The sequence below is a fragment of the Oncorhynchus clarkii genome, chromosome 21, assembly GCF_045791955.1.
Source record: "Oncorhynchus clarkii lewisi isolate Uvic-CL-2024 chromosome 21, UVic_Ocla_1.0, whole genome shotgun sequence".
Lineage (NCBI taxonomy): Eukaryota > Metazoa > Chordata > Actinopteri > Salmoniformes > Salmonidae > Oncorhynchus > Oncorhynchus clarkii.
Genome location: NC_092167.1, coordinates 42,632,045 through 42,655,011, shown reverse-complemented (window position 1 = coordinate 42,655,011; position 22,967 = coordinate 42,632,045). Strand labels below are relative to the sequence as shown.

The 22,967-nt window shown below is 43.7% G+C and overlaps 2 protein-coding genes and 1 pseudogene across 6 annotated transcripts in view; 1 reads left to right on the top strand and 2 right to left on the bottom strand.

The window, feature by feature from the left end:
- Positions 1-7,668, bottom strand: part of LOC139379073 (echinoderm microtubule-associated protein-like 3) — a 42,359-nt gene extending 34,691 nt beyond the window's left edge. The window contains exon 1 of one of the 2 annotated variants that reach the window (XM_071121836.1): positions 7,178-7,668. In XM_071121836.1, coding sequence (XP_070977937.1) covers positions 7,178-7,202 — 25 coding nt within the window. In that variant the 5' untranslated portion in view covers positions 7,203-7,668. The remainder of the gene's footprint in view (positions 1-7,177) is intronic. The other variant, XM_071121837.1, reaches the window with a different exon arrangement.
- A 130-nt stretch (positions 7,669-7,798) lies between these two features.
- LOC139379230 (evolutionarily conserved signaling intermediate in Toll pathway, mitochondrial-like) lies at positions 7,799-10,453 on the top strand (annotated as a pseudogene).
- A 2,104-nt stretch (positions 10,454-12,557) lies between these two features.
- Positions 12,558-22,954, bottom strand: LOC139379072 (uncharacterized). Of its 4 annotated transcripts, none has more exons than XM_071121831.1 (8): positions 22,834-22,954; positions 18,270-21,981; positions 16,019-16,960; positions 15,745-15,800; positions 15,593-15,654; positions 15,026-15,343; positions 14,815-14,920; positions 12,558-14,568 (listed from the first exon to the last, which is right to left on the bottom strand). In XM_071121831.1, the coding sequence occupies exons 2-7, from the start codon at positions 21,750-21,752 to the stop codon at positions 14,823-14,825; spliced, it is 4,959 nt and encodes a 1,652-aa protein (XP_070977932.1). In that variant the 5' UTR covers positions 21,753-21,981; positions 22,834-22,954; the 3' UTR covers positions 12,558-14,568; positions 14,815-14,822. The 4 variants fall into 4 exon arrangements, with proteins under 4 accessions (XP_070977932.1, XP_070977933.1, XP_070977935.1 ...); XM_071121832.1 differs by having other exon boundaries at positions 12,558-14,521; XM_071121834.1 differs by having other exon boundaries at positions 14,277-14,380.
- Between the last annotated feature and the right edge of the window lie 13 nt (positions 22,955-22,967).

Below are 22,967 nucleotides of genomic sequence, written 5' to 3'. Positions count from 1 at the left end.
CACTCCTGAACACATCGGGAAGTAATTAGTGGTTTGTGTTCTTGGTCTGTTTTTAGGGGAGGTATGGTATTTATGGTTGTGAACGGGAGCCGGAGCAACAGATGGGAATAGAATGTCCAGGAAGTAAAAAGGAAGAGGGGTTTATGTTTCCTCTAGAGCAGGCCTGGGCAACTACAGTCCTCGGGGGCCTGATTGGTGTCACACTTTTGCCCCAGTCCCAGCTAACACACCTGATTCCAATAATCAACTAATCATGATCTTCAGTTTAGAATGCAATTAGTTTAAATCAGCTGCGTTTGCTAGGGATGGGGGGAAAAGTGTGACACCAATCAGGCCCCCGAGGACTGGAATAGCCCAGACCTGCGTCTAACGCAATAATGAACACTGGAGAGGGTTGTTTGCTCACACACACGGAAACACGGACCCAGCTGCCTTGTCACAAATTTCAAAGCTTCTATTTTTTCTGTCGTTACAACTTTTTTCTCATGACAAGCCAAGGCCCGCGGGTGAGTCCCAAAGGAAGCTGGAGAGGAACACACACATGCACAACGACTGAACTGGACGCGGCTGGAAGCAATCTGGAGTGCTGGAGTGGAGTGTGGTATCTGGTCTGATTAAATGTTCCTCACATCTTCCTCTTTTTATTCCTTTCTCTCTGGCTTTCTGTTCCTTTCTCTCATCATACACACATCCATTATCTCCCTCAATCCATTTTAAAATCAAGTAAAGCTGGAAATAGTTTATTGACGAAGCAGTGCTTGGCTAAAAGTAGTAAAATACACAACTACATTCTCCATTCATTATTTATGGTGACTTTATGAAAGTGACGCCAACTCAAACAACGCCTCAACAAACTGTTATTCCAGGGATCAGTTTAAGCCACTGTTTGTATAGAGTTGGACGCCATTTTACCAAGAAATATCAGAACCATAACCTCACACTGATGAAAACTGATAAACAACGATACTGGTAGTAAAAGAAAACAACACAATTCCGCTTTACGCCGCGGATGGTTATATTTGGACCCCCAAGTTCTCTGAGCATAATGGACATTATATAACACACTGTAAACACATCAGGAAATCAGCCCCAAGTGATTTTGATTTAAGAAATCATGATCAAAAAACAAATGTAAGCAAGGTTTGAAATGATTATGTTTTAGTCAAACATTATACATGTTTGGGCTTCTTGCAGTCAATTTGCAGTCCACAAATTATTTGTAATTAGAGTGCATTCGGAAAGTATTCAGACCCCTTGACTTTTTCCACATTTTTCTACACTACAGCCTTATTCTGAAATAGATTTGTTTCTCATCAATCTACACACAATACCCCATAATGAAAAAACAAACAGTTTTGGGGAAATTTTTGCAAATGTATAAAAAAAAATGAAATATCACATTTACATAAGTAAGCTCGGTCAGGTTGGATGTGGAGCGTCGATGCACAGCTATTTTCAGGTCTCCCCAGAGATGTTTGATCAGTTTCAAGTCCGGGCTCTGGCTGGGCCACTCAAGGACATTTCAGAGACTTGTCCCGAAGCCACTCCTGCATTGTCTTGGCTGTGTGCTTAGGGTCGTTGTCCTGTTGGAAGGTGAACCTTTGCCTCAGTCTGAGGTCCTAATCGCTCTGGAGTAGGTTTTCATCAAGGATCTCTCTGTACTTTGCTCCGTTCATCTTCCCCTCGATCCTGTATAGTCTCCCAGCCCCTGCCGCTGAAAAACATCCCCACAGCATGATGCTGCCACCACCATGCTTCACTGTAGGGATGGTGCCAGGTTTCCTCCAGACGTGACGCTTGGCATTCAGACCAAAGAGTTCAATCTTGGTTTCATCAGACCAGAGAATCTTGTTTATCATTGTCTGAGAGTCCTTTGGGTGCCTTTTGGCAAACTCCAAGCGGGCTGTCATGTGCCTTTTATTGAGGAGTGTCTTCCGTCTGGCCACTCTACCATAAAGGCCTGTTTGGTGGAATGCTGCAGAGAGGGTTGTCCTTCTGGCAGGTTCTCCCAACTCCACAGAGGAACTCTGGAGCTCTGTAAGTGTGACCATCGGGTTCTTGGTCACCTCCCTGACCAAGACCCTTCTCCCCCGATTGCTCAGTTTGGCCAGCTCTAGGAAGAGTCCTGGTGGTTCCAAACTTGTTAAATTTAGGAATGAGGGAGGCCACTGAGTTCTTGGGGACTTTCAATGCTGGAGAAATGTCTTGGTACACTCCCTCAAATATGTGCATCGACACAATCCTGCCTCGGAGCTCTACGGACAATTCCTTCGACCACATGGCTTGGTTTTTGCTTTGACATGCACTGTCAACTGTGGAACCTTATATATAGACTGGTGTGTGCACCTTTCCAAATCATGTCCAATCAATTGAATGATCAATGGAAACTGGATGCACCTGAGTTCAATTGAGTCTCATAGCAAACAATCAGAATATTTTAGTAAATAAGGTTTCTATTTTTTATTTATGTGCAAAAATGTCTAAAAACCTGTTTTGACTTTGACATTATGGGGTAATGTGTGTAGATTGATGAGGATTTTGTTTTATTTAATCCATTTTAGAATAAGGCTGTAACTTTAGAATTGGGGCGGCAGCCTAGTGGTTAGAGCTTTGGGCCATTAACCGAAAGGTTGCTGGTTCAAATCCCCGAGCAGACAAGGTAAAAATCTGTCGTTCTGCCCCTGAACAAGGCAGTTAACCCACTGTTCCCCAGTAGGCCGTCATTGTAAATAAGAATTTGTTCTTAACTGACTTGACTAGTTAAATAATGGTTAAATAAATGTTAAAAAAATGTAAAGAAATGTGTACAAGTCAAGGTGTCTGAAATACTTTGTATGAACTGTACGTTCCGCCCCCCCCCCCGACCATCTGCTCAAGAAAAACAAATCTATAAAAATAGGCCCGCACCTGAATCTAGTTGATGATCCCTGGTGTAGAGCCATTTACCACCCACAAGACCTCAGATGGCCCAGGCCACTCGGCACAGAAAAGAGTGGAAATTAGAGAAACATCATCTAGATGTGTTATGATATCTGTTCTCCTTGTGCTGTAACTGTTCTGGATTGACGTTTGTTTGTCATATGTCCATGTGCTTCTGTGTTGTGATGTCTGTCTTGTCCTGTGAATTAATGTTTTTAGTTGATTTATTTTTTATTGCACAGCACTTCTCAGTTATCACTGGCCAGGCCGTCATTGTAAAGAAATTGACTCACCTAGATCAATAAAAGGTTCAACATTTAACATAAATATTTTGCCCAGGCTAACTTTTTGAAGAACTGTAGTTTAATTAAAAGGAAAAAGTAATTTTTAATCGAGGTTTGAATTGGTGTCAAAGTAGCAGTTTTATGGCTATAAGGACGTTTTCGTTTCTATCTTTATGTTTTATAGATGCTTTTTCGATTCTTAATAATTTGGTATTTTCTTATCTTGATGTCTCCAAAGTCCTTACTTGCAATCTAACCTCAACAGATTGTTCGACTGATTTATCACTGTTACGTCATTGTGGTTGAAACAGTCTTAATCGAGACGTGACAGTTATTTTCCATCCCAGACTCTCAAGAGTAAGGATTGACAGCACACACACACACACACACACACACACACACACACACACACACACACACACACACACACACACACACACACACACACACACACACACACACACACACACACACACACACACACACACACACACACACACACACACACACACACACTTCCCACATTTCACCCACCCTTTGTCAACTCCTTTCCAGTGCTGCACCGTAGCGGGTGGCATTCACCACCTACAGAGAGCGTCTGTCCCCGTCACTTGTCCCCGGGACCCATGTCATCACGAGCATGATGCCACCACAATACATCCTGTGCCTATACTTTACACTTCTGCACGAGCCGTGGGCGATGCAGTCTTCCATCTAACTTTTCACACTGAACCGAAACAGAGAGATATAGCTACATTACAGCAGAACACACTGACAGACTCAGCCCCACCTGCGAATATACGCAGGGAAATGAATACTGTCTGCTGCTATAACTCCCTGTCTAAAGTTTAATAGAAAACGCTGCTCTATGATCATATCTTATTATCGTATGAGATAATTCAGAGTAGCATTGTCTGATGGAAAAGTGTGGACTTTCGTCGGTTGCTCAACCTACATCAATCCTTGACACACCAAAGCCTGCAGTAGAATACTCTATATTTGATACTCGCTGAAGATTAAATGTTGGTCGCAAATATTGAAGCTAAACACAAGATTAAGAGGATTAAAACAATCTGAAAATAAACATTAAACACCCACAGAGATTTCTCTTGAGCTGTTTGGGGTCAACACAGTGTCACTAAACTTAAAAAAGGGGGTTAAATTTTGCAAGAGCATTCTTGCTTTGAATGCAGATAAAGCGATGAGGTATCAAATGTCAAGAGTAATACCAGTACGATCTCTCACTCACAGACAGACGATGGTAGTGCCAAGGAGATGCTGTCAACCATGTCAAAAGCACCCGCATTTTTTCTCATGTGTAGATAAAGCAAGTTATGAACAAACCTTTTACCGACTACTGCAATGAAAACCATAACCAAATGAAGAGGTCCAGATAGAAGCAAGCTATATGACAGACCCTAATCAACAGCGCTTTGTGACAGGACAGCATGGAATTATCAAGTAGCTATGGGGGAGAGACATTTGTGATTTTATGGACAGTCCACAATCCCTAACAGTAAACTCACTGACAGCCCACTGACAGTCCCATCCTGCTGACTGAATAAAACATAGTGCTGATCTGATGGCAGTTTCACTTTGTAAGTCATAAATAGCTGAGGTTGGAATTGCTGTAGGATAAGCTGATCCCAGATTAGTGGGACTTATTCTAGTTAGCTGTGAGTGAAACATACTAGAGGTCGACCGATTATGATTTTTCAACACAGATACAGATTATTGGAGGACCAACCATTTGGCGAAGTAGGCTGTGATTTGATGATAAATTAACAGGCACCGCATTGATTATATGCAACGCAGGACAAGCTAGTTATTCTAGTAATATCATCAACCATGTGTAGTTAACTAGTGATTATGGTGAGATTAAACTTAACTTATAAAAATAATCAATGCTAGCTAGCACCTTACCTTAGCTCCTTGCTGCACTCGCAAAACAGGTGGTCAGACTGCCACGCAGTCTCCTCGTGGATTGCAATGTAATCAGCCATAATCGGCGTCCAAAAATGCAGATTACCGATTGTTATGAAAACTTGAATCGGACCTAATTAAATCGGCCATGCGAATAATCGGTCGACCTCTAAAACATACTGACAGACAGGCATTACCCACAGTTGCAAACCGGCGTCTGCGTCTCCATGTGATATTGGGCCCATAACATATTGCAGCCGACTTTAAAGGCGAGTCGAGACTGATTGATCTACAAATCATAACTAACTAACTAACTACTCAATATTATTTGTAGATCAGTCAGTCACAATTTACTCAACATATACTGCACTGACACAAATGACTGTTGATTGGTTGAAATAAATTGATAATAGAAGATTGTGGGAGCTCTACTGTTAGATTTCAGTGCAGCCTTGGATATTATTGACCATAACCTGTTGTTTAGAAAACATAATGATTTATGGCTTTTCAACCTGGATCCAGAGCTATATATCTAATATAACACAGAGGATTTTCTTTCATGGAAGTCTCTATAATTTCAAACATGTAGGGTGTGGTGTACCGCAGGGCAGCTCTCTAGGCCCTCTACTCTTTTCTATTTTTACCAATGACCTGCCACTGGCATTAAACAAAGCCTTTGTGTCCATGTATGCTGATGATTCAGCCATATTCATGTCAACAACCACAGCTAATGAAGTCACTGAAACCCTAAACAAATTGATGCAGTCTGTTTCGGAATGGGTGGTATTAATAAACTGGTCCTGAACGTCTCTAAAACTAAGAGCATTGTATTTGGTACAAATCAGTTCCTAAGCTCTAGACCTCAGCTGGATCTGGTAATGAATGGTGCGGCTGTTGAACAAGTTCAGACTAAATGACTTGTTGTTACCTTAGATTGTAAATGTCATGGACCAAAACATACAGATTCAATGGTTGTAAAAATGGGGAGAGGTCTCTCCATAATAAAAGAGATGCTCTGCTTTTTTGACACCACACACAAAAAAAGCAAGTAGTGCAGGCTCTAGTTATATCTTATCTTGATTATTGTCCAATTAATAACAGCCACAAACTGAATAACTGTAATTTCCATTTAAAACGATGCCCAAAGATGTCTGGGTGAGAGATGGGTAGGTACCCCCAAATTAGTTAATGCATCACATCTTGAACACCCATCATGTCAATATGCTGTTTATAGTTATAGTTCCTCTCTCTTGCTTGATCTAGGAACCTTTGAAGTTTCTCAAGTGCAGATGATGGTCCAACAACTACAGTGACTGTAGAACTCTGACAGGGCTTTAAATGCATCCATAACTACGGACAGATTAAATTGTGTCTAGCCTGTTCCTCAATGCACTGAACTAACTTCCACATAGGACTGTCGACCTAGAACTTTGAATATGACTGTTGTTTCAGCGTGATCAATGAGCTTATAGTGAGTGATACATCGCTATTCAAATTAAAATCAACCCATTTGAATGCATCCCTGTTTATTGGTGTAGCTAATGGGGTTGGCTTGCCATAGAAACAGTCAAGAGACCACAAATTAAGGAACTAACCTGGCAAAAAGTAACATAGCATCCTATCCAATTGGGAAATCTAGATATCATTCTGTTCCCACGTCTGCCATCCACCAAAACTCCATATGCACACCCCATCTCAAGAGAGATGATGGGGGATATAAATGACTTTGTTTCACACCTACCTATAGGATACAACAAAGTGAATTTATATGATTTAAAACAGTGAACAAGAACATAGCAAAATCCTTACAAACTGAAAGCACATAACATCATTGGCCCTAGGTTATCATCAAATTGCGATGACTCCTTTATACAATTGCAAAGGTGTGTTTTCAGTTTTTCAATTGCATGTTTCGCACAAACTACACATGCTGCTTTGTAATTTGCAGACTGATACACCCACATAAGTAACTGTGTGGTTGACATACAGAAAGAAGCAACTCAAAGTCTGAAATGGTTAAATACAAATACGATTTTAGATGCTTTACTTACCTAGGCTATTCGTAGAACCATCCATGACTGATCGCCCAGAAGTTATTTACTGTCTTCTAAGAGTGGAGTTTGTTTTGGGGTGTATTTTCCATGCTGCTGCTCGAACCCGGAGCGTGTCAGAAGTCACACTCGGGAGCTCGCGCTGAAGTTGTTTCTTTAGAAAAGAGAGGAGACACGCATGGCAACGTGCGCAGTTGCTAGAGAGGATTGTGTCTCCCCCCCCCCAAAAAAAGAATGCACTCAAATACTTTACACAAATCCAGGAAATGAGCTGAACATTGGGGGGCACAAGTGCACAATCGCCCAATAGATTCACAATACACTCCGCACCAGAATTTCCCAAATTATGCTCGTGGAGACAATTATGGTATAACTATCCCCCTGTTTTGCGATGGCTATGTGTGTATGTAATAATAATATGCTCCTTACTGAAACGTTGTAAAACTACTTTTTGAGTTGCACCCCCTGTCATCCAAAAGTTCTGTTAGACTGATATTTTTAATTCACAGAGATTTCCTGCCACCTGGTGGCGTGTTTTTGTACTTATCTTCAACGACACGATGGCGGAACTAAAGCTCGGCGTCTTTGTTTTTGTAATGATGGGGGAACAAAAACCCGCTTGAACCAGGAAATGCACCCGGGGGTTCTACATGGAGTGACATGTCTGAAGGAGACGTGATACGATGGAGAATCTCACCACACTGTTACCTCTACGTATAACTTGCGAGCTTCTAAGGTCACTCAAGTTGAATTGTCACATACTATGTGACATAGTCAGTCATACATTGAATGGCTACTTATAGCTAGGTAAAATATACAGTATGTTGTCCTGTGTTTATGTCTGTTGTGTCATGCTCCCATCAAAACCACAGAGATTGATCTGCACATATGTTTTGCAAGCTGTCACAATATATTAATATTAGTACAATATATTAATATTAGTGCAGATTCATTGTGTCACTGTACTATTTGTCCCATCTGCTTATCTTGTTAATCATGTCAGCTTCACTCTTCTCTTTTGTAGGAGCCACATGATGCATGAACCATGAACTGTGCCTGCTGTCTATTACGGTTCCAGAGTGTGTGGTTCCTGGCCCCCTCTGTCAGAGCAGCTGTCCAACATGCCACCCTGTGTCAGACAGCCACAGCATTTTCCCTGATTACACTACACAACACCTGTGGCCAGGTATGTCACACCCTAAATCCATAGGAATTTCCACGGCTAATCACATCGACATGGTAGTTAAATTTGAGTGGATAGCGATGGGTGATCGTTAACCTCAATCGTAGGGTTAGGAGCACTACTGCAGGGCTCTCCAACCATGTTCCAGGTGAACCCCAGTTGTAACTAACCTGATTCATCTTATAAACCAATTCATTATTAGAAACAAATGCACCAGATTAGGGTTGGAATGAAAACCTACAGGATAGTAGCTCTCCAGGAACAAGGTTGGAATGAAAACCTACAGGATAGTAGCTCTCCAGGAACAAGGTTGGAATGAAAACCTACAGGATGGTAGCTCTCCAGGAACAAGGTTGGAATGAAAACCTACAGGATAGTAGCTCTCCAGGAACAAGGTTGGAATGAAAACCTACAGGATAGTAGCTCTCCAGGAACAAGGTTGGAATGAAAACCTACAGGATGGTAGCTCTCCAGGAACAAGGTTGGAATGAAAACCTACAGGATAGTAGCTCTCCAGGAACAAGGTTGGAATGAAAACCTACAGGATAGTAGCTCTCCAGGAACAAGGTTGGAATGAAAACCTACAGGATGGTAGCTCTCCAGGAACAAGGTTGGAATGAAAACCTACAGGATAGTAGCTCTCCAGGAACAAGGTTGGAGAGCCCTGCACTACGGTGTATCAAGTTACCCTTTCATGCATTTTGTTGAACTATGTTGACTGCTTGTACCTCCTCGTCAACGCATTTCCTCGTCCTCAACAGGCACTGAGGCGTTTCCATGACAGCCCTGGATGTTATAAGAGCCAGCTCGTACCCACAGACCTAAGAGGACGAGGATAGAATAAATGACAAGTCACTGATAACTCATGTTATCCTGTTGGAGAGGGTGGCCAGGAAGGCCAAGACCAAAGCCACCTTCAACGGAGTGGTGGATGTCTTCAGTAAGAGGGGAATATGGCGTCGAGGTCACGTAGAGTTCATTTACGCAGCCTTGAAGAAGGTGCCAGAGTTCGGTGTGGAACGGGACCTTCGAGTTTACAACAAGCTGTTGGATGTTTTCCCCAAGGAGGTGTTTGTGCCCAGGAACTTTATCCAGTGCATGTTCAACCACTACCCCCGACAGCAGGAGTGCGGGGTGCACCTGCTGGAACAGATGGAGAACTATGGTGGTTGGGGGGTAGTGGTGTGTTTGTGTTGTGCGTTTACTGTTTCCCCCACGATTTGTTTCAGCAGCGGTGGCAAAGTTAACGTAGGGGCGTGGCCAAATGCGTGGTCTCTGACCAGATATTTTAATGACCCTCCTCTTTGCCACGGGCACAGTTTTGCTATTTTACAGCTAATTTCCTGCAATACTACACATTTTGCCATGGCTTATGCTATCTGAATGACTCAAATGTAACAAAATCAATGGGGGCCCCATGCCATGACACTTGGAATTTTAGATTCTCTCTGACTCTAGTTTTTAGTGGTGATTGTTAGTTGTCAAAGATTATCTTATTTAAAAAATATATAGGTCCGTTATCTTTTCTACATACTTTACATCCGGTTCTGTCGTTTATATTTATACTGACAACATTTTACCAAACCCCACATTTGTATTGTTTGTTTTTTTTAATTATATTTCGTGGCGGCAACAATTTAGCAGCGGTTGCCCGCCCCTGCTAAATTAATATAGGGGTAACACTGGTGTGTGTGTGTGTGTGAGAGAGAGAGAGAGCGCGCGCGATTTGGCCCACTGTTTTCAGAACAATGGCTCTCAAACCATTAAAATATGAAGCGAGATATTTCATTGGCAGACCCTTGTTTTGTCATTCATTCATGTTCTGTATAATCAGGTATCATGTTCTGTATAATCAGGTATCGTGCCAAATGTCGAGACATAAGGTCCAGATCTTCAGGGACAAGATTCACCCTATGAGGAAGTACCAGCGTATCTTCTGACGGTTCCCCAAGTTCAAGCACGCCAACCCCTTCCCCGTCCCCCTGCAGCTCCCTGGGGACCTAGTGGACTTGGCCAGCCTCAGTCTCAACCGCATCGCTAACAACCTATATTTCATTTATCAGTTATTATTGGCTAGGTGCAACTCCAGATGATGCACTGCAAACATATGGTTCTCAATGTTGTTACCAGTCAAAAGCTTGGACACACCTACTCATTCCAGGGTTTTCTTTATTTTTCATATTCTCTACATTTTAGAATAATAGTGAAGACGTCAACACTATAAAATAACACATGGAATCATGTAGTAACAAAAAAAGTGTTAAACAAATCAAAATATATTTATATTTAAGGTTCTTCAAAGTAGCCACCCTTGATGACAGCTTTGCACACTCTTGGCATTCTCTCAACCAGCTTCACCTGGAATGCTTTTCCAACAGTCTTGAAGGAGTTCCCATAGATGATTGTGGAGGCCAGTTCATCTGATGCAGCACTCCATCACTCTCCTTCTTAGTCAAATACCCCTTACACAGCCTGGAGGTGTGTTGTTTCATTGTCCTATTGAAAAACAAATGATAGTTCCACTAAGCTCAAACCAGATGGGATGGTGTATTGTTGCAGAATGCTGTGGTAGCCATGCTAGTTAAGTGTGCCATGAATTCTAAATAAATCACTGACAGTGTCACCAGCAAAGCACAACCACACCTCCTCTATGCTTCACGGTGGGAACCACACATGCAGAGATCATCTGTTCACCAACTCTGCGTCTCACAAAGACATGGCGGTTGGAACCAAAAATCTAAAATTCATTAGACTCATTAGCCCAAAGGACAGATTTCCACCAGTCTAATGTCCATTGCTCGTGTTTCTTGGCCCAAGCAAGTCTCTTATTCTCATTGGTGTCCTTTAGCAGTGGTTTCTTTGCAGCAATTCGACCATGAAGGCTTGATTCACGCAGTCTCCTCTGAACAGTTGATGTTGAGATGTCTGTTAATTGAACTCTGTGAAGCATTTATTTGGGCTGCAGTTAACTATAATGAACTTATCCTCTAGAGCAGAGGTAACTCTGGGTCTTCCATTCCTGTGGCGGTCCTCATGAGTGACAGTTTCATCATAGCGGCTGATGGTTTTTGCAACTGCAGGGGAAGAAACTTTAAAAGTTCTTAAAATTTTCCGGATTGACTGACCTTCATGTCTTCAAGTAATGATAGACTGCCATTTCACTTATTTGAGCTGTTCTTGACATAATATGGACTTGGTCTTCTACCAAAAAAAACTATCTTCTGTATACCATCCCTACCTTGTCACAACACAACTGATTGGCTCAAATGCATTAAGGAAAATAAACGTCACAAATTGAATTGAAATGCATTCCAGGTGCCAAAAGGCCCCTAGACTCTCAGACCATGAGAAACAAGATTCTCTGGTCTGATGAAACCAAGATTGAACTCTTTGGCCTGAATGCCAAGTGTCACGTCTGGAGGAAAACCTGGCACCATTCCTAAGGTGAAGCATGGTGGCGGCAGCGTCATGCTGTGGGGATGTCTTTTGGCAGCAGGGAGACTAGTTATTGTTGTGGAGGAGGAACATCGCCGTAGCGTTTGAGAGGGAAGCAGTTAACAGCTACAGGACTGTGACAGCCCATTTCTCTACCAGAGAGAGTATTAGCTGGAGAGAGAGCCTTTATCATAACTAACTCTTCCTTGTCAGGTCACTCTTGGCCCCCATAAAAATCTGGTAATAGGATTTCATTAAATCAGTGGATTTAATACCGAAGTATACTGTACCCACCTATTGTCAACTTGTAGGTTTCAAGAAACCAAGCTTAGGTACTTATTTAACCCAACGCCCTCTAAACTAATTTAATGTTGTCGTAAATGTCTTTGACAAGGCTCTTCAGTTTACTTTTAATTAGCACCGTGTCAAGATTCAAGAAAGCCTCAAATCAGGAAAAATATACAACTGATGTACATAATCTCTTATGCGTACCCTACTGTTTTCATTATATTTGGAACTTTGTACCTGGGTGAAGGGTGACAACCTAAATCACAGTGTTGAAACTAGTGTGCATTGACATTAACTCAGTCAGTTGCCTTCATGGTAAATATATAATCACCTTTTCAAAACATTTGGACAGTTGAGGTGAATTGGTGATGCACATTGTTGACTTATCTTTAAGTATTGTTGACAATGGGGATACAGTTATGGCCTCATATAGACCCTCCTTGATAGTGCCAGCTAGCAATAAATCAGAACCACTTTTAAAAGATAGAAAAAAGGGTTTATTAGTACCGAAAAGGCATTTGAACATTCCCTTTTAAAACAGACAAGGTAGGAACCAATTCAAAGAGGTACATTCTCATCAGGTGTCATCATACAGCGTGGTCAGTGTCCCCTGTACATTTACAGTTTGCTTACAGCTGTACAAGAAGAAGTTAATCACAGTACAATCTGTTTTCAATGCATTTTTCAGTCTGTTAAGACCACAGAAGACTGACTTCCAAAGCTTCGTGCTCTATAGGACGTTAATTGTCAGTATATTGGTGAACCAAAAACAACACAAATGGAAGTCCATTCCACACATTTTCTGTTACATATAGGAAGTATAGAAACATCCAAGCAGCAGGCCTATGGATCTTACATATTTTTTTGTATGTTTAAAAAGTAATAAAAAATGCATATGCTGATAATTGATTGTTAAATCAGGGATACAATTAAATAAAACATGTAATAATCTATATCTGTGCCACTGACTGATTGTTCAGACTAAATAAAAGGCATTAAAAATAATGTATACAGTATAAATAGACAAGGAAATATGAAATCAGATCAGAAACAAAACGAGAGCAACAATTAAGTGATCGGCAATCAGATACATTAACAGGGTTTTGACATTTCAGCACCCCTTTAAACATAACGATTGTGTGTTGTATTTACAGTGCAGAAATACATTTGTCAAATCAGCATTACAGAAACAATGTTTACATTTATTAAAAGGAAGAACATTTTTATATATTCCAGAACAACGATTTATGAAAACAATGTTGTTTTGTGTGTCAAATAAGTATTTCGAAGAGTCAGTCTTGTAGATACAGTATGCTGCATGAAAAATAATTATACCAGTACTTTTTAGGACATATTTAGAATACCCTCATGCAAGGATGTCCCTTGTGAAAAGGGAAGAAATAAAACTGAATTGTCTTGGACCTGAATAACAAATTGTTAATACAGTACAAAACTTTATACAAAACTTATAGTATGTGAGAAATATTAAATAAACATATCATTAAGTAAAATTATAAAATGTACTGTATGTACAGACGAATATCAATCATTGAACAATTGATCACCTGTAGACCATTTCAATGGATGCATGGTCTCCAAGGTCTGCTATTTACCCTTAAAAACCTAGATCATATAGATCCTGGTACATTGAGGAGTAAGGACACATTCATTCAGATTGAAGAACATCACTGACCTGTTTGTTATGGACACATAATAGGGAGGTTAAGTTAACCCAGTGCTGTGGATTGAGGAAGAGCCCTGACTGTGCTTTAGTATGTTATACAGCACAACGACATTATAGAGCCCAGTGACATCTCTTATTGATATATTATTTTGGTTTAGGGCACAGGAGACATGGTGTAGTAATAGTAGTGAATGATTATCGCTACAATATGGCGCTATCAAAAACATCAAGAAGGCCTCCCGAGTGGCGCAGTGGTCTAGAGATTCTGGGTTCGAGTCCAGGCTCTGTCGCGGCCTGCCGCAACCGGGAGACCCATGAGGCAGCGCACAATTGGCCCAGTGTCGTCCGGGTTAGGGGAGGGTTTGGCCGGCAGGGATGTCCTTGTCCCATCGCGCACTGGAGACTCCTGTGGCGGGCCGGGCGTAATGCATGCTGACACAGTCGCCAGGTGTTTCCTCCGACACATTGGTGCAACTGGCTTCCGGGTTAAGCGGGCATTGTGTCAAAGAAGCAGTGTGGCTTGGTTGGGTTGAGTTTCGGGGGGGCGCACGGCTCTCGACCTTCGCCTCTCCGGAGTCCGAACAGGAGTTGCAGCGATGGCACAAGATTGTAACTACCAATTGGATATGAAGAAATTGGGGGGAAAAAGGGGGAAAAAAACCCAGCAAGAAGATACATTCGTGGGTGTGTGTAGATGTGTGGGTCTATCCCAAAGTTCATGAGGTAAAGCTTGCCTCTTGTCGTTCCATGTCCCCTATACAGATATACAGTTCCAAGTTTAGTTCATCCTTTGTAGAGGAACTGCTCCGGAAAAGATAATACACAAAAGAAAACAGCAGAAATGTTTTCACTTCCTCTATTGTTTTATGCTGTCTGGAATTGAGCTTTTTGTGCTTCTGCAAATTAGGACAAGTAGGTAGGACGTAAACAATGTGTCGTGAAAACGTGTTCCTACAGACAGACAAGAATACACCCCTTGGTATACAGAGAGCTACGGTCAACATTATGATATACAGATTATGACGTTATGAAGGCTCAAATGCTCACCTTAGCCCTCAGAGTCTTTTAATCGTTCTGGAACTTTTGCTGTTCGTCGGGTATGACGAGTCATCTGTATCAACCATTACTTCTGCTGGGAGGTTGGCACTGTCCCCTGAAACAAAATGTGCTTGGATATAACAGAAATACTCTACCAAATTTCCCCATCTCCAGGAACAGGAAGAACTCTGGGCCCTCTAATATAATACAGCCTAATTACCTCCCATCGTCCCACTGTGCTGCTGCAGCTGGCTGGTGAAGAAGCGTTCTCTCCTGGACACCTGCTCGTCCCAGGCCTCTAGGATGCGAAGGTGCTCCGGGGAATCCAGGCTCAGGGTATCTGGGTGGGCCTCGTCGATGTGGGCCCTCACCCCCTCCAGGCTGTGGGAGTACTGGAGCTCCCCGCACACCATGCACACCAGCAGCTGGTTCAGCGGGTCATAGTCCATGAGGTAGCGATTCCTCCATACAACATCCGAGATGGCGCCGTCATAGTTGTCGCCAAGATCGTCGTGTAGGAAAATGAGCTCTGATTCGTCTATAGGAAAGATAGTGGTATTGTGAGACATGGAACTTTAGGATTTTGGGAACTGGTCAGTCGGGCCAGTAGACTGCAATTTCTACTAGTCCATGATGACTTTCTACTAGCCAGGGGTCCAACATATTTGTATAAATATTTGGGCTAGTTTGCCACATTTTCTACTAAGGCAACAAGGTTACTCTAAGAAAGGCCAATAGCTATAGCTAGATTTATGATTAAAGGATCTAAAAGTATCAAATGTATTACCTTCTAAAGGTTCAGTTTGGCCAAAGTCAGGAAAGTAGCCCATGTCTGTCTCTGTGGAAGTACTATGGAAAAAAGGACATCAGTTATGATTACTACCAACACACACATTGAGGTAACAGAAACAGAGAGAAGTCTGAAAACTTGTCTCTCACCTCAGAAGTAGTTCAGAGTCCTCAGAGGTGTTGAACCACCGGTCAGGATCCTGTTCCTTTGGTTGAGAAAAAAACAAAAAGTTATACAGTCAGCCCTAAAAAAAATGAACTGACCAAGAGGAATGAATGTTACCAAAGGCTGAATCCTCATCCCTTGGTATCAATGCATGATTTAAGCAAAGTTATGGTTCAGTCAATGGTTAAACATACAATTCTGACTTATTACAATTTTATATGGCCTTTTCTTTGAAATGTTGACCATTGAAAATGTTACCTGTGTCTCCATCTCCTCAAGCAGCTGTTGAGGATGATGAGTGTTAGGGATGATGGGCTGCCAGTTGACCGAGGGCCTCTTCTCTGTCATCTCCCCATCTCTCATTGCTTTCCTGGCTCTCTGCTCCTTCTTCCTCACCCTCCAGTACTCCCTCTTCTTCCTCAGAGTCTCCTCTTCCGACTCCCCCGGCACTGGCTTGGGCGGACCCATTGGGCTTATGTAGATAGGGCTTTTGGTGAGCCCCTGCAATGTCGGCAATCGTACATTTTGTACATTCCCACTTTGAGAAATCTGAGCACCTTGATATTTGAAAGGAGTCTGTGTTGGGGTGAAAGAGGATGTTTGACTGGGAGGCTGAATGGGTAAGAGTTTTATGCTAGTCAAAGGGTTGGGAGGAGGTGTGAGAGTAGCGATGGGTGAGGTATCGGTGTCTGAGGTTTCCTGCACTCGCAGTCTCCATTTTAGAACGCGGGGCGAGTTGGCGCTCAATCCTGGGGCCGCTTCCTGTTGGTTCTCCACCAATAGCAGCCCGTCTTTTTTCCCCTCACTCAATGGGGGGACAGTGACACCACCTCCAAAAGGGAGGGACACGGTACTGAAGCTATGAGATGTCTGTGGGGACCCTGTGTCACCAATGGGTGAATTGGAGATACTGGTACAGTTGACAGGAGGGTTGAGCTGTGTTGTATCATATGTCTGTCCCATGTTGGAGGTGGTGGGGTCTCCAACCAGAAGTATAGGGATGTTGGTGACCATGCTGAGGCTAGTCTTGGGTCCAGAAGCAGGGGGAGATATAGGCTGGGGAGAAATAGGCTGGGGAGATATAGGCTGGAGAAGTGGGGAGGACTGCAGTTTGAGCAATGGTGCTGTGTGTAAACCGAAGCTTCCGCTTCTCTGCACTGGTCTCTGTGTGTGTGTCTTCACAATGAGGAGATTCGAAACCTGAAACACAAATCAATGAATACGTTTACATTCGTTTTATGTCACAATATACAGCATCATTTATAACCAAGGTTATTTCATCTATTTGGTGATCTTTACAAAAATGTACTTGTTTAGGTTTGTCCAGTTCTCAGAATATATATCCCATATATATCCCCCTCTTCCTCAATTAGACTGAACAAAAATATAAACGCAGCATGCAAAAGTGTTGGTCCCATGTTTCATGAGCTGAAATTAAAGATCCCAGAAATGTTTCGTACACACAAAAAGCTTCTCTAAAATGTTGTGTACAAAATTGTTTACAACCCTGTTAGTTAACATGTATCCTTCGCCAAGATAATCCATCCACCTGACAGGTGTGGCATATTAAGAAGCTGATTAAACACCATGACCATTACACAGGTGCACCTTGTGCTGGGGGCAGTAAAAGGCCAATCTAAACTGAATGACGTCGTGTGGATGAGCGGTGTGTGCTGTCAACGTTGTGAACAGAGTGGCGTGAGGTTTTGGTATGCTACAAACAACGAATACAATTACATTTTATTGTTGGCAATTTGAATGCCCAGAGATACCGTGACAAGATCTTGGAGGCCCATTGTTGTGCCATTCATCCCGCCATCACCTCGTGTTTCAGCATGATAATGCACGGCACCATGTCGCAAGGATCTATACAAAATTCCTGGAAGCTAAAAATGTCCCGGTTCTTCCATGGCATGCACACTCACCAGACATGTCACCCATTGAGCATGTGTGGGATGCTCTGGATCTATGTGTATAACAGCGTTTTCCAGTTCCCGCCAATATCCAGCAACTTTGCACAGCCATTGAAGAGTGGTACAACATTCAGCAGCCTGATCAATTCTATGCAAAGGCGATGTGGCGCTGCTTGAGGCGAATGGTGGTCACACCAGATACTGACTGGATTTCCGATCCATGCCCCTCATTTTTATTTAAAGGTTGTCTGTGACCAACAGATGCGTATCTGTATACACAGTGATGTGAAATCCATAGATTAGGGCATAACGAATTTTACTCAGTAAAATCTATGAAATTGTTGCATTTATATTTTTGTTCAGTATAGGTTCATGGTATTTCAGTTGGACTTGACAGTGGGCATGACCAGAAGACATTCTGTAAGCACCTACAATGCTTTGCAAACTACATCAGTTCCACACTCCAATTGACATAACCCCTAAACATACTTCTGCCTCAAATTTTATTGAAATGAGAGGTATAGGGCTACCATTGTGAATGACAAAATCTGCAGTGATGAAATGTAATATCAAGATTACAAATGACATCCACCCACCTGTGCTGCTTTGAGGGCCAGTCGTCTGCTGTAGTCCCCCCGTCTCAGCCCCCCTCCTCCCTGCCTGACCGTCCTAGCTCTCTGCTGCCTCTTCATCATCCTCCAGTACTCCCTCTTCTTCTCCAGAGTCACATTCTGGCCTGTCACCGCTGGGGCGTGCTGATGTTGCAGTTGATTTTGAGGTTGTTGATAAGGTGGTTGTTGTTGATGTTGATTTTCATGTTGATGAGGTGGTTGTTGTTGTTGAGGCTGATGGTGTAGCTTCGGGGGTTCTGGGGAACAGCAGTGGTGGTGTCCTGCTTTTTTGGCACGCAGCCTCTGGGCTCTGCGAGGGAGAGGGAGCGGCGGTCCACTGGAAGCTGCCGTGTGGGACCAAGAGTGTGTGGGTGTGTGAGAGGGTGGTTCAGAGGGAGGGGGAGCTGGGAAAGACAGACTTTCAGTGCAAGGACTTGACAGGGGAGAGTCCTTAGGATGAGGACTCAATGGACAAATGGTTACCTGGCAGGATGGCAGGGCGTCAGCGTCCACCTGCCATCCTTTGACCTCCAACGATAGGTCACCAGATAGGGAGACCTTCTCCTCATCTTCCAGGGTGAGCAGAGGTAGATTTGGCTTGACCTCCATCTGGACGGAAGCATCCTCGTAGGAACATGTCTGAGGATCACTTTTACAAGGCAGCTGTTCTGTTTTCCAGTCAGCCACAGTGCTGAGCGATTCCTCCAGCAGCTTCTTCATAGAAGCCACCACCAAGAGAGTGGTGGCCTGGCTATCAGCACTCAAGGCTGGGTCTGGTGGCTCGGTCTGTGGTGGCGGTGAACACCGGGACGGTTTGATATCAACACAGAGGGGTTGTTCCAGTGGAGGACATGGAGCGTCTGTTGAGGTTGATCCTCTCTCTTGTTTGATTTGGTCTCCCTGTGGAGACGTGGACACACTGGTGTTTGAGAGAGGCTTGATGGTCAGTGTGTGGTTGACATTGGGAATGGCGACAGCTAATCGTGCTAACCTTTGGTTCCGCCTCTTGTGTGAGGCAGTCTTTCCCCTAGCTTGAACTCCTTGCCTTAGGCGGGTGGCGCGGGCCGCCCTCTGCTCTCGTTTCTTTACCCTCCAGTACTCTCTCTTCTTAGCCATCTTTTCCTCCTCTGTTAGCTTTGGGTCCAAGTTGAGCGCTGCTGATGCTGTAGAAGCTTTGACAGCCATCTGCATGACCCAGCTAGCCGGCTTCGGTATCGCTGTAGACAAACCAGGAAAGGTGTTTTGAATGTTTTGAGGGTGTGTGAGGGTGATACGACTCTGGGGCTGGACAACTGTGTGTGGATTAGGAAGGTTTTTCGGGGGGCTGCCTGAAACTAACTTGGGAGGCTTTCTGATTGACAGGCCGATGGGAGGACAGGAGACATTAACTTGAGCAGGACGGATTAGAGGTGGTGGGTTGACCCGTATTTGATGTACCACATTACTAGATGTATCACCAGTGGGTTTGGGAAGCAGTTGGTGTTGGCGGTGTATGTTAGGGTTGGTAAATGAATTATTAACAGGCATCCCACCGATGACACCAATTTCATCCCCTGTCTCTTTTGCTTCTGTAATGAGATACATTTGGGGAATGGTATTGGTCAATGTACCGTCCTCCTTGATGAACCCTCCAATGGTCTCTGAGGCGCTGGTGTGGGTAGGCCCATTTCCTGTTGGTTGTGGCAGTGTGTTGCAGCCCGCCGCTCTCGCCTTCCTCATATCCTCCAATATGCTCTGGTACCGGTTGACTCTTCGCATCAGAGCATCCTTCTCCTTCATCTTAGCGCGGACTTCCACTGACAGCTTAGCTCGCTGTTCCCGCTTCTTGACACGCCAGTATTCCCGCTTCCGGGCCACCCTCTGCTCGGGTGTCTCCGTTGGGTCCTCTCGGAGTGCGTTGCGGGTTTTGAAGGCTGTAGCATGACAGGGGGACTTTCTCATGTTTCTCTGACCCAGGAAATTCCTTTGGGCGTCAATGAACCTCTGTCTCGGAGTCCTACAACGGACCATACCTTGGCTAGTGTTGATAAACTGCCCTGGACCAGGGAGCCTTCTGCTTGGTTCCCCTTCTAGTTTAAAACCAATGACATTCGATGCCATGCCAGTTTGCATTGTTGGTTCAGCGTCCTGCGGATTCTCTACTTTTACCTGAACAGTCTGTTGATTAGCATTGACTGCAGTTAGCTTAGCCAGGACTGAATCCTCAGACTCCCTTTTGACTACAACGCTAGCCACTGCTCTGGCGTTCTTCAGCAGGCGTCCGGCTGAGATGAACGGGACCCTGACTCTATTAACACACTGCCTATGGCCCTGTCCACTCAAAGCAGACGGAGGACGTTCAATGACCACGTTGGGTAACATTCCAGCTTTTTGCAAAGTTATCTCCATGTTCGTGATTCTCTCTCTAGTCTTCGTTAACCTAACCGCCTGCTTCGCTCTCTGTTCTCGCTTCTTGATGCGCCAATTCTCTCTGCGCTTGGTGGCTTTGTCCTCCTCAATCTCCAGTGTAGCTGATGTGTCGTTGATACAACTAACTTCTTGGGCTGTGACCGGGGCACGCTTTGTCCCACCTAGTTGTGTTACTTTCATCCCTATAGGCCTACCCTCTGGTTTGGGAATGAGGGCAGGGGTAGGCTGATTGGTCACGATGGGCAACCCTGAGGTAATGTTAGCAGTTAGCGGTCCAGGCTGAACACGCACTGTAACTTGTGTCTCAGTTAACGCATCAGGCCTTGATACACTCTGGGTGGCCAGTTGCTTCTGTGTTGACACTATAGGAGAGCTGCCATTCAGAACAGTCATTCCGCCCTGTAGTTGGTGAGGTGCAGAACCTGAGGGTCTCACAGCCACTCTTCCCAGAGGCAAGGAGGAGCCACTGTTGAGCAGCACTCCGTTGGGTTTGGCTGAGGTAACCGTTCCGATCACAGTGCCCCCTGTTGGGGAACTTTTCACCGCCATCTTGCAGACCATCGCACCTTCTCCTGGACCTGCACTGGACGTTGGGAACGGAGGCAAGACTTTGTCAAGTTTTATCCTCTGGAACCATTTTTCCTTTTGGTTTGCTAAGGAAGAGTTTTGGTCCTCTTCTTCAGCACTATGGTTCAGATGATAGGAGATAGCAGAACCCTTTCCCTTTAATAAAACTACAGGTGCACCACTGACATTGGTTTGGTAGGAACCATCGCTATTCAACAAAGTGGGGGCAGACCCTGCCATTGAACAAGAGGCACTGGGATTCAACACCATAGAGGTTAGGGTCTTATGGACTGCATTTCTGCCCAAGGAGTTACACACTCTGTTTGTATCTTTTTCCCTCTTGACCTCTGACAGCTTGGCCCTCTGCTCTCGTTTCTTGGTCTTCCAGTACTCTCTCTTTTGGGCGAGTGTGGCATCGTCGAACTCTGAGGCTGGACGGTAGCGCTGACCCCGTGGGCTGCCAGCCCCTCCAGTTCCCTTGGTGGTTGGCATGCTAGTTGCTGATTGGTCACCTCTCGTGCTCTTCACCAAACTGTGCTGGCTGCAGAATCTTCACTCATCCCACTCTCCTTAGTCCAATGTTCACCTGATATGGATGCTGTCAGCCTTTAGACTACATTGTTGTATGCTATTGAGTAACATCCTATAGGTCTTGTTATGTCCGTCTCCCATCTCTGGTGGTCACCAGCCACATCTTGACATTAACAGATAACGGATGGTCCTGAAAATTAGAATAAACAACACGCTTAGCGAGACAAATATACTAATCTAATAGATCTTGGGAAATGTGATTGTTTGCTGACATATATCACATCTTGAAGTTGTTTTTAACTGTTGTCAGTTTAGAACCAAATTAATAAACATACTTCTTCAAACCACATGGTTGCACCCCATTTGTCCATCCCAAAATTAAAGCTAAATATTCAATAGAGTAAATTCAATATTTATATCATTGTCAAGTATTGGCATTTATTAACACAATTTCTGGCTGGCTTAGATGCGTCCTTTATTTGATTAAAGTCAACAAGAAATAACTTGTGCACACCCTATTTAACTGATTTATATAGGCCTAATTAATAAAATAATTTGTGGTTCCTAATTTAGGCTATACAAATGTAATATTTTTTGGCATATGAATCCTGCAACGCATCCAAATGCAAGCCGTGTTCGCTCTCTGACAGCCAGCATCAAAGAGCATGCACAACAACCAGGAAGAGAACAAATGGCACTGTCTCTTTAAACCAAGTCCTCCGTCTATCACAAATTATGTCTGTCGTGTGCCATTTTTCATTCTTTATTTATTCTCATACGAATACCAAATGCAGTGTGCCGACGAGTGCTAAAGCAGAGCCACAAATTCAAACGAAAACCCCCCGGAAAATGTGACACATTTGGTGATATTTATGTCTCTACCAGCGTACAATGGACAATCTCTTCCTCCTCCCCTGTCCACACGGACTGGCGTCTGTCTGCGTGTGTTCCTTGTCTAAATGAATAGAAACGCGTAAATCCAAGCTAGCGGTGAAAGAGTAGGATGGTTGAAAAGGTGTGAAAAAACATGCATTTGCATTACCTGGTAGTTACACCTAACTTTCCGGGATAGTTTGTGAACGTTTGGACAGATATATTGTCAGGACACTGCAGCTACTTCCCTCGAGCCAGCCTTTCTCTCTATCGAAGCCTTCCTTGACAACGTTGAAAAGTACC

Bases quoted from the DNA above. Each gene is read 5' to 3' on its own strand.
- LOC139379072 (XM_071121831.1), bottom strand. From the start codon at position 21,752: ATGCCAACCACCAAGGGAACTGGAGGGGCTGGCAGCCCACGGGGTCAG. The intron at 15,344-15,592 runs GTAATACATTTG...TCTTTCCTATAG, and splicing joins CCAAACTGAACCTTTAGAAG to ACGAATCAGAGCTCATTTTC. The intron at 14,921-15,025 runs GTAATTAGGCTG...ATTTTGTTTCAG, and splicing joins GCACAGTGGGACGATGGGAG to GGGACAGTGCCAACCTCCCA.